The following is a 16,833-nucleotide window of genomic DNA, read 5'->3' on the forward strand; positions in this document are numbered from 1 at the left end:
AATCCAAAAGATAGAGATTTGATTTCTCCTCTGCTACTCAACTAATATACCCAGTGGATTACACTGAGTAATCTCTTTAAAACTCTATTTCCTCATCTGTCAAATGGGAATGATAGTAACTGTGCTCTGTGGGACTTTCTAGGGCTGTTATGAAGATTAAATGAGATTTCGTATATAAATACTCTGTACAGCCACTGGCCCATAGTGAGCGCTCAGTAAAATATTTGCTGTTGATGATAATGAAATTCTAACTATAAGTGATACATACAAGAAAATACTAGGTTCCATTAATTTTTAATGTGAAAAAATAATCACAGAAAATAAATGGAAGTTGAGATTTGTATTTGTTGAGTCTTCAATCTTCAGGAAAAAATTGCTAATAAAATTAATAGCAATAAACTTGATTGCAGAGGGAAATTATTATATACTCACAGGAGTACACTGGCTTCACAAACTTCAGAAATCTCAACTCATACAGTATCATAATTAATTACAAATTAATTCCAAATTAAGGTACAAACAGTACTAAAAGAGGTTCTAACTTTCCATGACATTTCCTTACCTCATTGGAATTACTATATATGCTTAAAAGTTAAAACAAGTACACATCTAATATATGGTGCATTAATTACTCACACTTCATTATTCATATCTTAAAAGCAAAATTGGCCCTCTTCATCCTAGTTTGAATTTGTGAGGTTGTGTTGTACACAAATTAAATTCTGGAGTGTGAAGCTCTACAACTTCACTGTCCCAGCAATTACAGCTTAACATAGTCTATCATTTATAAAGGAGGTTTAACGAAATAACTGATCCATTCCAACATTATTTGAATGTCTCTCATTTTTAATTTGCAGCAATTAATACAAAGCATAAATGTTTTAAACCTGTGAGACACAACAACTTAACAACCCAATTTATTATCTTGCAAATCTCTTAGTAAAATAAGGCAAACAGTCTTCCACTGACAAATCTGATAATACTGATTCATTAGTCACAACAGATAAAATCAGAATCCATTAAATGTGAAGTATTATTCTGATATGCAGAGTTCGTCTTGGAAGAAGACTGTGTTCAATGTTACAAATGAGTAAGCGATGGTCCTGTATACTAAGCATCATGTATGCAAGTGAAGCTTCATTGTCATAGCAAGAAGTCAAGAGATATTTCATTTGCTCGGCTTTTTAAATATTATTATTTTTTAAAATCAGCTTTTGTTAATGTGTTCTCCATTTAAGAGTACTTGACATGCCTTAGTGCAATTAACTGCCATTACCATGGAGAGGCAAGCCGAAAAAATGAACTTTATTAAGCAGGACTCAACTAGTAAATTACAAACTAGCATTACAAGTTAAAGCTGTATTAAAGGGAAACTAAAACATACTGTATTATTGCATTAAGGGTGAAAGTCACCTTAAGCACTTGGAGTGTGAACTCATCTATTGAATATTTCCTGTGGTGATCATTTTTCCTTTGTATTTATGTTCTCTTGTACCAAATAACAAGTGTATTACTCATGCCATTTAAACCCAATCACCTTTTTAGGGAGGAAGGTATAGCTCAATGGTGGAGTGCATGCTCAGTATGCACAAGGTTCTGGGTTCAATCCCCACTACCTCCATTAAATAAATACATAAATATATACATACATACATACATACATACTTAATTACCTCCTCCCACAAACATAGTGAAATAAACCCAATCATCCTTTTATACTCTCATTTTCTCTTTACTCACATCTACAACTTAAAGCATTATTTTAATGAACTTGGATCTTTAAATATATATTTAATTTAAATATGAAAAATAAAATTGGGGATGGATCTAGGTTAACTTTTAAAATCAGCATTTTGTAAGACAATGAAAATGTCACCTGGCAGTGGCAAAAGAGGTGGAGATGGCCAGAAACAGCTGAAAAAAGACTGGGCACCTTGCCTGGGTGGGGGGAACAGTAAGTGGAATTTACTGAGTGCAGATCACTGTTTCTCAAGCTACTCCAGCACTTACAGGCTAGAGACCTGGGGAAAGCAAGTCCTCACATTCACGTGGAGAGTGTGAGGCAGTGGAAGAGAGATGGGAACCGACCTGTGCAGAGCACCTAGGCAATCATGCAGTGGGCTAGGTGCTTTATAAACATTACCTCCTCAAATCCTGATAATGGTCCTATGTGTTCAGTTTTACCGCCAAGTTTTTTAAAACTGGAAAATAGTCTGAAAGATATTGTAAAATGTTTTTAAGTCTCATGGCTCAGTCTGTCTCACTCAAAAATGCTAAATTTCTAAGCCACTCAAGTCACATTTATCTTTGCATACATAAAACACAGTCCTTTTTCTTTATTTTTACTTATTAAGTATCCATCTCATTCAAAAATATTAAGATGACTTACAAAATAAATATAAGAAAGTGAGATTTGTCCTAAAAGTAGAAAAATTAATGCCTGAATGGTGATCCCCATGAAACATCTTGCCTGTGTAAGCAGCAGTAGAAGGACCTATGTCCAAGCTATTTCTCACGTGTACCATCTAATTATGAATGGATCTCCAGGAAGACACATGGTCACAGAGATAGCTCAGAACTAGTTCCCTTAAATACTTTCACTGTGGTTCAGCACCCTCCTCTGTCTGTGTTCAGTGAAAAAGCACATGAAGTATGTGATCATTCCTGTCTGGTGTCAATAAAGTTATAATCTCAAACTTCTGCTCAGAGAGAGTTCCCTACAATGGGCTTGCAGCAGGTCGTTTATGATCACAAGCTTGGATGTGATTTTATTAAACCAAAGTAATCATCTATTGTTCTGCCTCAATTACATGTTAGGCTGGCAGAAGGGAGTATCACTGAGAAAGATCTGTAATTGGCCAGAGACAGGCTGAGGCAGGACAAGTATGGAACTGGCAAATATTACTCACTCAAAAGACATGAGCTGAACATCATCTCTTTATCAGACACTATGCTAAGGTGGTAAAGATTCAAAGATGAAAAGATGTGGTCTTTTCCTTCAAAAACTTCCTAGAAAAGTAGAAGAAACAGGTCTATAGGCATATACTCATAGTACCATTTTATAAATGCAATGATAGAAGGTAACTAATGGATGATCAGTAATATGGTACTTAGAAACCCTGGATGCACTAGGGGAGACTCTCTGGAAGAGGTAATGCTTCAGTTAAGTCTTAAATTTTAAGGGTAAAGGAAAATGGAGAGAACTTGGAGGTAGAACTTGGAGTTTGATAGTAGAAATTCCATTAAGTGTTTTGTAAAATTATTTTTGCTTAATAATAATAATAATGTAAAAAAACAAAAATAAAAACCTGACTACCCATATTTCTGCTACTCATTCTCTCTAACCTGAGAAAATATCGGCCACATAGCAGGCGACAGCAACTGAAATATGGACATGAAAGCGAAGTGTTTCAGCCAGTTTGCCCTGTCAGCTCTGGGAGTCTGAAGCACCATCCAATACATAAAGGATCCACTTTTATGGCTTCAGTTCTTCCTACTGTTCCTCCCACTGATTAAGCTCCAGCCACGTGGCCTTTCTTTCTGGTACTCCAACATGCCAGGCTTCACACCTGAAACTTCGTACTTGCTACTGATTCTCCGGGTTATAGGTCCCAAAGCTGTTTTTGTTTGCCTTCCTCTCATCATTCCGGCTTCAATGCCAATGTCACTTTCTCCAAGAGTCCTTTCCCAGCCAGTGAAATTGACACATTCACCCCCACCCTCACCTCTGCCAAGTCATTGTTTTCCATACTGTCTTGCTTTACCTTCTCCATTGCACTTAGCAATACCTGAAACATTTTATTATCTGTTTGTTTAGGCGCCTTACTATCTAAGTCCTCTCCCCTCCCCGCAAAAGTAACATAGAACTTTTTTCTGTCTTATTTATTGCTAGTCTCCAATTTGTAACATATTGCCCAGTGATCAACATAGGCTAAATGAGTGAAACTGTCTAACCAATGGTAGCAATCACTATCTCCAAAGAACAGCTCTGCAACCCACTGAGAGAATAACCAGTTCAAAATTCAGCCAGAGGACACAGAGGGCCTCCACGGAGAAAATGTGTTTAAAAAAAAAAAACCAAAACGAAAATGAGAGTATAAAAATAAAATGAGATTAGACATAGAAATGGAGAAATGTATGGAGTTAGAGTCTATAGAGTTATTTCAATGTGGGCCTCGGTTCTGACACTTCTTGCACTTAATCCACATGGGAAAACTGACCATTTTTTGTGTCACAATTGCTTGGGAAGCAAAGTTTTTAAAACAGTGAATTCTGGAAAAAAAAAAAAAAGATTCTTTTGTGGTTCTCCTGAGGGTGCCAGTGAGTACACACTACATATTAACATTTTATCCTACAATAAATTACAAATTGCACACAGTTTGTCTACTGGTTTATATATAACTACAACTGGTACCATTCTATGGCATATCTTATACTTTAAACTCTGGTGAGTAATTACTGTTTTAAGTTTATCAGGACCAGATACAGGCTAATCACTGAGACATCAGAACTCTTTGGGTTGAGCTGAAGGATTAATGCCCATCATTTTATTACCCAACCTTTCCCCTACAATGAACACTTTTGTTAGTTCAGGGGGTTGCTTGAATTCTGATTCTGCCACTTACTAAGTGTGTGATCTTGGGAAATTTACTTAGACCCTCCGTGCCTCAGTTTCACCATCTGCAACTTGGCGATAGTAACAGTACTTACTCCATTATAACTACATTTAGGATTCAAACATTAAACTGTAAAAATACTTAGTACATTGCTTGGCTGCAGTTAATTTCCCATAGTTCCCTATATGATGATGATAATATTTATAACATGTAGGTATCTAGTTGTGCATAAACCATCTGGCAAGCATAATGCTGAAAATCTAAGACGTGCCTTTCTTTCCTCTATCATGTGCAGTCAGGGAGGTAAAAAATTTAAATCTTCAGAGTGATTGAATTAATACAATTCTTAGCAAGCAATCTTATAACAGTATCCTTGTGCTCTTAAAAAATATTCTTATTCTTTCCAGACAATGTATCATTTGTGGAATTTGCAGAAAAACACCTATTATATTTTAAATTCAAGATGGCTGTAATTAATATTAGTAAAAATTTTCAAAATGACTTTTTTGGGTGCTTTTTAGTCAGGTAGTTTTAGCCCAGCTTTTTGGACTTTCTGGTTATCCATTCTTCCCACTATAAACCCTAGCTCTGACTGACTCATGGGAAACTGACTGCTCATGGGAAATACAGTATTTGCTTCCATCTTAACAATTCAAACTGAAGCATTCCTTTACACTTCAGCCCCAACCTAACTGCCACTATAGTGGAATACATGTGTTGCTCCGTGTAACATAATACCACCAGGTTAGTTATTCTACTTTGGTTATATGGATCACAGAATCAAGTAACTCAAAATAACTAAAAGGTAATTTCTGTAAGAATACTTTGCACAATGGAGAAACAAGACCAAACTGCACGGCCTTACTATACTAGAACCCAAAGAAAGCTGAACTCCGTTTAATAGATGGGGCGATGATCTGTAGCTAGGCCTCCTGGAACCACAAACAAGCTCTTTCAGAGCTGAAGGCAGTTTGGGGAGGGCCCACAGGATCCTCAGTCAAGAAGTCCTTTGCTACCACGACTCTGCTACGTTCATCACTTCCGGCTTTCCGTGCAAGCATCCTCCCTCTTCTTTTACTGATAACTGCCTTCTTCTCCTTCAACCCTGTTTATCTCCTGGCTTCTATTTACACATCATTTTGATTTACTCTTAATTTTGGATCACTTACTACAGCCATCTCCAAATTTAGAAACTTTCAACATCTATTCTTGTCAACCATCTCATTCTCTGCATTTCTCAGTCTAATTCCAGAGAGCAAATCTAGTTTTTCTCAATAGGTTATACCTCCACAAGGGACGGAGGGGAGGGATTTAATCTCAGACTGACTTGTGAATGAGGCAGGCTCAGTGATTAACCACTTTTAGACCCGGGTTTGATCTTGTATATCTGTTTCCCAATGAAATCTCTGTAGCCCCAACTTTGCATAGTAGCTGGCGCATGTCAAATATTTAATACATATTTGTTTTATTTTAATGAGAATGGTAATGAAAAATGATAAAAGTAAATGGAGCTAAAAACAAAAGAATGAAACAAAAGTCTTTACATTAAAAAATGAATTGAGTATTTGCCCAATCGTTCCTATACTTATTCTATTTCAGGGTAATGATGAAAGAAATTTTCATGTATTGAGGTATGGGGAAGTCATTCTGGCTTATAGATGAATTAACTTGAACTTTATGTTAATTAAAACAAGTCTGTTTGTGGCCTACTAAATGTACATTGTGCATCTGCTTTAATAATTAAAGAAACAGGTGCATTGACCAGAAGTAAAGAATGTCCTTGTTGAAAGTAAAGATTAAATGCTTCCCTTCCTGGGACTTCAATGCCTGTTGATAAGACTTCTTGGTTGATAAGACTCCCTTCCCAGCCAAGGCCACACTGACTCGCTGTTTAGGTGCTGATCTGTTCCTTTGAAACATTGAAGGAAAGTATCCGTGACTTGTTTCATGTTCTTTGTTCTGACAAGATATAAAACTGTGCTGAAAACCATGGATGTCTGAAGCAGTTCCTCAGAGCTATCTGAGAGGCTGTCTTCTGGGTTACAGTCCTCAGTTTGGCTCAAATAAAACTCTTTTCTGTTCCTATTATAGACTGTTTATTGCTGATTCTCATCAACAGTAAGCTGGTAAGCGCCCCTAGGTGATGAAGGCAAGTTCTTCTTTACAGAAAAGTTCTAACTAAATAAATGTTGAAGACCCAACATTATAAAATCACAATCCACCATTCCTAATGGAATAAGTTCTTCTGAAATAATTATAAACAAATGAAAGCATTAGAGGAGAGGTCAATAGATACTTTGAAATGAAGGGATCAGGCTGTCCGAACATCACCACAGGGGCAACGACCAGATGTGATGTGACCCCTGATGTGATGGAGTATGAGGTACGCAGAGTCACCTGTGAGGTACCTGAAAGGAATCGCAAAGTGGCCTTTAGAGCTTATGTTCAATTATGCGGAGTACAGAATATGGAGGAGAAGTTAAATATAACAAAGAGATGCACTGAATGATCCAGAAAGTGGTGCATTCTAAAGGACAATGAACGTGATTTGTTTAAGAAGTCAGAGGCACAGATAAAAGAAAAATGAAGGGAGATGAATTAGAATGAAAGAGACAGGACACATTACTATGTGTCATATGTGGACCTCATCTGGATCTCAACTAAAACAAACCAAATGTAAAAAGGTATTTTAAAGAAAAACAGCAGCATTTGATTATGGAACAGGGGTACACAATACCAACAGGTTACTTTTAATGTTATTGGTTGTGATAATGACATTGCAATATGCAAGAAAATAACCACAATTTTTAGGGATGAAATGATATAATGTCTGAGATTTGTTTAAAATAATTCAGCAAGAAAGAAAAAGAATAGAAAAGTTCAATGTACAGGTAAAGAAAACATGACAAAATCTTGGTCAATGTTGAGTTCGAGTGATGGATATATAGTTGCACTGTGGATCTCTCTACTCTTTAGAATAATGAACAGGTTTGTAACAATTTTTAAATAGAAAAATTATTTTGGGAAGCCACAGTGCAAGCAAAGACAGCCTCAGTGCTTTGAAGAGCATTAGATCCAAAACAGAAAGGACCAGATGTAAATCCCTGATCAAAGAATCTTAAACCCAATCTTCTCACTGCAGCAAATGAAATGTGCTACCTTTTAAAGCATAAAACTTGAAAATAATGTTATGGCTCATCCCACAGCCTTGACAAAATAAAAGCAGCAAACCTAATGTTTGCAAATGAAATAGCGTATTTTTGAAAATTGGTCCATTTTCTACTGAACACATTAGATCCTCTCTGACATATGCTCTTAATGCAGAGAGAAAATAAACTGAGCCTTCATTATATGTATACTTTGGAAAGATGCTTAAAGAAATTACAGACAATAATAAAATCCATGCAAATACACAGGACCATAGAATGGATGAAATGTATTTCTTTTTATATTTTGGTCACCATTACAGAAACAAAGTGGTGTTAAGTCACATTAATTTAAATAATCTGAGAGTAAAATTATATGAATATTTTAAAAGAGTAAGATTTCTTACTTTCAAGCATACATAGTGAAACTCCTCTACATTATACACTTCAAATGTTGTCAGTTTAAAAGACTTTCACATCTATGTATACAATTACCTACTGCCTATAATTCATGGAAGTCACACAGACGGCCAAATCTCTATATATCCAGATACAATTATGTCATTTTTTAAAACTATGTACATCCTTAAATTGATACTTCCTCCTGAATTTATTATCTCAATTAATGGTGCCCCCACAAATACAGCATATTCACTGTCTATCTTATTTTTTAACAATCTACTCAATGCAGTCAGTAAAAAGATCTCTTAGTTTATCTCTTTAGTATTTCTGAAATCTGATTCCAACTCTCCATCATCTTATACAAAGACCTTGTATCTTCTCACTGGATTACTTCTGTAGCCACTTAACAGTTATCTATACTTAGAAAATAAAGAAAATGATGAAGAATAGAGAAGAAACCAATTTACTTTAAAACCAAAAAATAATATCAATATTTAATGAAACCAACATCTGCTTCTTATTTTTCAGAAGACTAATAAAATTCATCAATGTCTAGTCAATTAGACAAGGAAAAAGAGAGAAGATACAAAATATCAATATTAAGGATGAGAAAAGGGAAATGACTTCATTTTTTATAGACATTAAAAGGGTAACAGGAAAATGTCATGAGCAACTATTATGACAGCAAATGTGACCAGTTAGATTAAGTGAAGAAAAAAAAAAAAATCCCTTAAAAGACCGAAACAACAAAGCTCAATCAGGAACAAGTAGGTTTGGTAATGACCAAGATGGCGACATAAGAGGCTTCTGAACTTCCCTCCACTCACAGATGCACTGAATATACAACTATACCGAGAGCAATTCCTCCTGGGAGAATTTCAGAACCTCACTGAGTGACCCCTACACACTGGGTGAATGAGAAAACACCCACACCAAAATGGGCAGGAAAGACTGATACACAGTCTTGCCATAAACCCCGCCTCGGGCACAGCACCATACAACTGGGGGGAATCCCCAATTCCCAGATTCCCTGAGAAGCAAAGCATTTGGAATGCAAACCTAGTGTCCCAACTTTTAAGGACCCCCACCAACCTGAGGGATGAGACTCTGAAAAATCCTGCTCTGAAAGCCAACAGGGCTTCTGTCCACAGGCTCACAGGACTGTAGCAAATCAAGAAGCAGTTGTTAACAGGTGCACATCACTCCCTGCAGCTGTCCTCCCAAGGCTCAGCCCAGAAAGAGCAAGTGACAAGGCCCATCTTTCAGTCCTGTCCAGCAGGGATTTGTCCTGTATACTTTATAAGCTGATACTCGAGCGTCTGGCTTCTAATTCAGCATCCACCTAGAAGCTGGCTGAAGTTCTCAGAGCCCAGGGCAGCTGGTGTGCACTTCCCCTGCATCCTCCCTCTGGCGTGACCCAACAATAAAACTAAATTGTCAGTATCTCCCTGAAAGGAACTTGTCCACATATTTAGTGCCACAACTTTCATGGCTGCAACCAGAGGGATGAGTCCCCAAATCACTTAGCTCTGACATCCAGTGGGGCTTGCATTCACAAGTCCCACATGACTACAGCAAACCAAGAAGCAGCTTTCACCTGGTGCAGGAGTACTCTCTGGCCTTCCCACACCCTTGTGGCTGTACATCTGGGCTCGTTGCAAGGAAGCAGGCAAAAATGCCCATCTTCAAATTTCTCCTTGGAAGGGGCTTAACTTCATACTTTCCCAGACATTGTCCGAGGATACTCCTTCTAATTAGCTGGCATCTAAGTGCTGATTGCTGTCCTTTTGGGATAGTGACTTGTCATGGCACATCCTCAACTACGGGAACCACTAAGAACAAAGATAGCAGATTGGACAACCATAAAGGTTTGAGAGACAACCAGGAGCACAGGGCTAACTGATGAGACAATCTGCCAAGACCTGAAAAGGTGGTTGTTTTATCTAATGTGTAGAAACCAACACAAAGAGTCTAGGGAAATGAAAAAAATAAGGGAATATGTTCCAAACAAAAGAACAAGATAAATCACCAGAAACTATCTTAACTGAGATACAGGTAAGTGAGTTACCTAATATAGAGTTCAAAATAATGGTCATAAAGATGCTCACTGAGGTCAGAGAGAATGCATGCACAGAATGAGAATTAAAAAAAAAAAAAAGAAAATATAAAAGACAAAGAGAATCTCAAAAGCAGCAAGACAAAAGCATTCTGTTACGTAGAAGGGGATCTCCATAAGACTATCAGTGAATTTTTTAGCAGAAACTTTGCAAGGCAGGAGGGAGTGGGATGATTTTCTGAAATGCTGAAAGAAAAAGAACTGCCAACCGAGAACACTCTACTCCAGCAAAGCTGTCCTTCAGAACTGAAGGAGAGACAGAGTTTTCCAGACAAAAGCCAAAGTTCGTCACTACTAGACTGATAGATACATGGATCAATAGAACAGAGTATACATTAGACTCACACATATAATTGATTTTTGACAAAGTTGCCAAAGCAATTCAATGAGCATAGGATAATTTTCCTAACAAATAGACGTGGAAAGATTAGATAAACATATGAAAAAATCCCAAATGATCTTAAACTCTGTATCACACCATACACAAAAAATAACTTAAGGAATCACAGATCTCAGCATAAGACAACCTGAAGAAAACTAGTGCTGCAACTTGACTGTGAGTGTTGTAAAGATTGTTTAAACAGGGCACAAAAGGCCCAAATTACAAAAGAAAACAATCAACAAATTGGACTACTCCATCAAAATTTTAAAAAGCTCTCCAAAAGAAAGTAATAAAAAACGGAAAAGTCACAAAATAGGAGAAAATATAACATTTATACATGACACAGACCTGTATTTAGTATATTTAACATCCTAGTTAATAAAGACTTCATGTATTTTTTTAAAAAGAATAATTACAACTCCTTAATTAGAAGAGAAACATCCCAATTTGGAAAAGGCAAAAAGATCTGAGCAGACATTTCACCAAAGAAGATACACAGATCACAAATAAGCACATGAAAAGAGGGGCAGTATCAGTATTTAGCAAAGAGCAAATTAAAGCCACAATGACATTTCACTATACACCTATTTTAATAGCTAAAAATAAAAGTTTAATTGTACTAAGTGTTGGCAATGTACAAATACTTTGGAAAGCAGTTTGACAGTTTTAAGAAATATTAAACAAGTCCCTACTATATGACCCAAAGGAAATAAAAGAATGTATGTATGCAAGAACTTGTAAAGAAATACTCACAGCAATCTAATCTCAAAAAAAATCCAAATGTTGACCTTAACCTTAACCCTAATCCTAACAGATGAATGGATAAACGTTTCGTGGTATAGCTCTATAGTATAAGATTCCTCAGAAAGACAAAGAGATGAAGCATGGATACCCACAACAACCTGGACAAATCTCAAGAGAATCGTAATGAGTGAAAGAAGTCAGACAAAAGAATGTACATAATATAGTACTCCTTTATACAAACAGATAACATTTTCAAACTAATTTGAAGCATCATAAAGCAGACCAGTGGTTGCCTGGGGTAGGTTACAAAAGGCGCACAGACACTTAATGGGGTTATGGATGTCCTCATTGTTTTGACTGTGGTGATGGTTTCATAGCTGGATGCATATGTCAAAACTAATCAGACAGTATGCTTTAAACATGTGCAGTCTTATTGTACTGTTACACCCCAATATATCTGTTTAGAAGGGCGAGAGAGACCCACACCCAGAAATCTAAGCATACTCTGCTTAACAGCTTTCAGTTTCAATGAAAGAGTGAAATTTCTACAAGTATCTGGAAACCCACTTCATAAAAAATAATTTTTGAAAAGTGAAAAAGTATTGTTCAAAGAAATACTCTACTACATCAATTAATTAATGGAGTAAGATCAGAAAGAACAGATACCAACTACTTGGATTTACTTGAATTTGTCCATTCAGTCAATATACGTGCTTGGATACATATTACCGTAAAATAAAACAAATCCCCTCCTCATGTTTACATACTACAATTATAAACTCTTATCAAATTTGAATAAGCAGAAGTTTGCAATGACTTTTCAGTCATAATAACAATGAATACCTCATTCAATGAATTTATATCAATAACCCTAAATTACCTTGAAAGATATAAAAATAAGACCTATATTTGTAAATCTTTCATTCTCTTGCCATTACCTTCAAAATAAAACTCAAATTTGTTCTAGCCTGACATGTCCTTCATAAGTTGGCCTGTGCCTTCATACTCTGGTGTATACAGAGCACACACAGGATATTTTATTAATAATGCAGGCTCCTATGCCAAATTCAGATTTTAACTCTATAGATTTGATATGAAGCTGAGCATCTGCAAGCCAACAAGCAGCTTATTTAATCCTGACCTCAGTGGTCTGGATTTTCTCCCTTGTGAAACACTGTGCTGGTCTAACTGGCGAGGTAATTAATGATGCCTAAATGTGATGCCAACTTGTGCAAATAAAGAAGCAGGTGTGAATGGAAATTTCGCCAAATTACACAAAAGCAACATTAGCCACTAAGACCACACCATGCTAACGAGGTGAGTTCACTTAAAACACAGATTTTCTTAAATGAGAAACAAAATGCAATGACCTTTAGTAAGCAAAAAAAATCTTTAGAACATCCTCAAAATCTGAGCAAATAATAAAGCATAGATTCCCAAATAGAAGGAAGGCATTCAGGTTTATTAGAGTTAGGTTTTCATAGAAAAAAAAAAGGTGACTCTAAACTCTGACACTAAGAACAAAAATAAAAAGCAAAACAAAGACATTTCTCTTCTTTCTTTGTGTCATTGCTCTTTTTTTATATTTAGTGGACTTAATTTAAGTTCAAAATTTAAAATTTACTTTTGCTGTAAGTAAATGCATGCCTTCCACTTCCTTTATTATAGTAACAAAGATAATTAAAATCTTTGTATATCTTTAATGGTATATGACTCAAGATGATTCTGGGAAACTTTGATTCCATGATTTTATAATGTCTCCTTTAACAGTCATAACCTGATTTGTGATATTTGGCAAATGTAAAGAATTTCTTTGATGAAAGATAAACTCCTTTCAAATAACTTTTAACTAGCATTCCTAAGCAGATGTTTTTTTGTTTCCATTCCATAATCATTTCTCAAGTGTCTATCGCAGCCCAAGGGTACAGTCTTGAAACGAGTTACTGATCTCTCGATCTTTAGGAAATCTACTCTGTCTTCAAGAAAGATCCGAAGAATGAATAAGAAAACCTATCTCTTCTGCAGAGCTGTCCAGGATGAACTGAGGATGTGTCACATATTAACAGAGAAGATCCAATCCTGAGCTATCAGGAGAGAATAAAAGGGCAGAGTCTCTACAGCCCGTCATCATGATGCACGCCAGCCACCGGGCAGAGAAGGTGGGTATGAGGGTAAAAGATAGAAGAACGTGTAACAGCAAACCCAATGGTGCTATCACTGCATACTGAGGAGAGGACCACTTCCTACCCGCTGAGGAGAAATCGGGCAGGTGAAAATGGGTGATGGAGAAACAGGAAAGACTAAAAACTGGAACATTTCCATGTATTTCTTCTACAATCGGAATTCAATTGGATTCCTCACAAGCTTTTTGACCCTAACTGTCCTGACCAGTATAGAAAGTGCGAAATAACGAGACCAGCTCCCCACATTAAGTCTCCATGCACTTCACGTTCTATTTCCTGGTGTGTCCATTTCTGCCATCCCTGCTGCCCACAGCACTGCAGGCATCACCGACACGTCCAGATCCTCTCTCCATTAACCACACTGCGCATGCCTAGTTGGCAGAGTCTGCTGTTATTTTGGTTGTACAGCTTTCAATGTGTGGGCATGAAATAAATCCTAACTGTGCAGCATTAAAGATGGATTCAGTCTTGGAAATTATCTAGTAAATATGTTCTTATTTTATATATGAGGGAACTGAGACCCTGAGAAATCAGATAATTTGCCCAAGGTCTCACAGCGAGTGGCATTTTGATAAGTTGATGATTTTAGACTCTTCTAGAACATGAAATTTAATTCATCTGCCTTGCCAGGCTGCTCATAATTTATAAATTCTATGCAAAGAGGCATAGGCTTAGATTAGGTTGTTATTTCAGAAAATGGACTTGTTCTATTAAATACTGCATTGAATTTGTCAAATCCCGCATACACAACTATTTTGAAAGCAAGTGTTTTTTTTTTTTAAACAAATCCTTGTTATTAAAAAGTCACAACGGAGTATGTTTAATACTTGCTGTTTAACATTCTTTTTAGTTTGGGGGGATTGCTTTTTTTCTTTTAAGACAATGAAAGAAACCAGCAGAAAGAGAAACTTCTACATCGAATAAAAATACATTCTGGGGGAACACTGGTCTCCATCTTCAAATAATAACACTCTACGGGACTGAGACTCAAAACTCCTAATATCACTGAATTAATATTTACTGATGAAAATAGAAAAATACTGCTTTCTACAGCTTAATTTTGGAGAAGTTTGTCATTGTCATGAGAGTATAAGCTGTACTTCAAATATTTTATGTTTTCTTAACTTCAGTGGAACAAAATCCATTCATCTCCAAAAGAGCGTACTTACTGATTCAGGACAGGAGTGTAGGCAGTTTTATCCTCATCAATAATAGTGACCATCAGTGTAATAAGCTGGGGCCAAAAATCCAAATTCTTGGTGGTTGGTCCCTGATCCTCCCGAGGAATGTCCTGTTTCTTACTCTGCTCACGAGGTCACGCAACATGCAAAAGAAAAGGTTAAATGGTATGATTTTAGTTAGGTGTCGCTGTCAAACAGGAGGATCAGAGACAAGGGGTTACAGGACAACTCTTAGATCAGGTGAGCCCAAGCTATTAAATTCAGGTGTCCTTTCTTCATTAAATGGCATCCTATAGGGTAAAGTCACAAGGGTCAGGCTTGATTTTCTAAATGCTTTGGTTCTGGAATGAAGGTTTCTCTTCCTTTGACTATTACAGTTTATGATCTTTGGAATTACTGATGTGGAAATTAAACCTTTTTAACGTGGCCTCTTCCAAAGAAATAGGGTGAATTCTGTGCGCACAAAAGTATGTGGGGTGTGTGTGTGTGTGTGTGTGTGTGTACGAAATTCATCCTGCCTAAATATTTTACCCAAAGTCACACTGGTAGTAAGTCGGCAGAATTCAAGGTTGCTTGGTTACAAAGTCAGTATTGTTAAATTCTACAGTATTCACATGCTGCATCAAAGACTTGGAACATTGTCTTATGTATCTAGCTAACAAAAACTTGGTATGTCTTTATTTCTTTTTTGTCTGTGTATGTGTGTTTAAATCATGTTGGAATCCTTCTTGATACTGAATTTGCCTGGATGATCTAAATTTATATTGAGATTAACAGAGCATAATAATTATCTTGAGTGTTTCACATATAAACATTATACTCAACACACAATTCTTTCGAGCATACAGATAAATTATTCTAGTTATTTTGTTAGGTGGATATTCTTCTTAGAGCACTTCATTTACATTTACTGTTTAAAATTAGGCAAAAGAGATAAAGGCAGAGACAATATTCACTCAAGTATATGAATAAGTGGAAACATGGCTTCCTTGACCATTTTTTATTTTTGTTCAATTATTTGTAAACTTATAGGTCCAGGATATCCGAAGTCTCCAATTTGTAGCTCAGGAAATTTATAGGCTCTCATATAAAGGTGGATTGGACTTTACTTGGTCCAACCTTTTGCCCTATCCAACTGCCATGTCTCCTCCAAAGATAAGCCACCCTCTGCTGAAGGGTTGTACACGTATCTTCTAATGATGCCCGAGACATGTAACCAGATTTGGCTGAGTCATCACACTATTATTGTTCTCATTTAAAATACAGCCGTGTATTAAATCCACTTACTATTAGAGACCTCATACACAGACTCTAATGTACCTTTAGGGATGTCTGTTCAGCTAGGGCACTTCCAAATGCTGCTAATTTGACTTTAAGCGCACAACGTAACAGATATTAAAAGTTGAAGAGTTAAATTAGTCAAAAAATTAGTGGCTGGCACAAGCTACTTCAAATTGCCAGAATGAACTATAAGTAGTCTCCAAAGGATCTTAAGAACCTTATATATCTGGTCCCTGAGAACCACTTGAAACATTTTTGGCAGCCTTCTTCTTTTAATTCCACAGATACATCAAGGCACATCAAAAAAAACTTTAACAAGAAAAATGCAGCCACATAGGCTTACAAATGTCCAAGGTTGCCTACTTTTAATTTACATTTTCTATAGAAATTTATCTTTCTTTTATTAACAGGGATTTATCATTGTCACAATAATGTAATTATTTACTCATTACCCTAAGCTCAATAGATTTCCCTCTCTATGATGTATTTAAAAATTCACAGAACCTGGTGAGTTGTGACGATTGTAAGCAAAATTAGTTCTGAAGGCCATAAACTATATTAGAATAGTATCATTAATCATCGTGATGTGTATATAGGTAAACTACGTGTCTAATTTATTTCAACTAATGTGATTAAATCAATGAAAATGCCTCTAGATGACATGCCTAGCATCAGAGTTACTTATCATCATATGGCAAAGAGTGATCTGGGAAGGAAGAGAGACCAAAGTAGTTGAATATACATTAATTCCAAAGTCCCTTAGCTGTCATAGATTATACTTC

The 16,833-nt window shown here is 36.4% G+C and overlaps 1 protein-coding gene across 5 annotated transcripts in view; it reads right to left on the reverse strand.

Moving 5' to 3' along the window:
• Nucleotides 1-16,833, reverse strand: part of UNC13C (unc-13 homolog C) — a 599,855-nt gene that overhangs the window by 162,635 nt on the left and 420,387 nt on the right. For all 5 annotated transcript variants that reach the window (XM_064485583.1, XM_064485584.1, XM_064485586.1 and 2 more), the window contains one exon: nucleotides 14,759-14,892. In XM_064485583.1, coding sequence (XP_064341653.1) covers nucleotides 14,759-14,892 — 134 coding nt within the window. The remainder of the gene's footprint in view (nucleotides 1-14,758; nucleotides 14,893-16,833) is intronic.

This window comes from Camelus dromedarius, chromosome 5 (genome assembly GCF_036321535.1).
Source record: "Camelus dromedarius isolate mCamDro1 chromosome 5, mCamDro1.pat, whole genome shotgun sequence".
In the NCBI taxonomy this organism is placed as follows: domain Eukaryota; kingdom Metazoa; phylum Chordata; class Mammalia; order Artiodactyla; family Camelidae; genus Camelus; species Camelus dromedarius.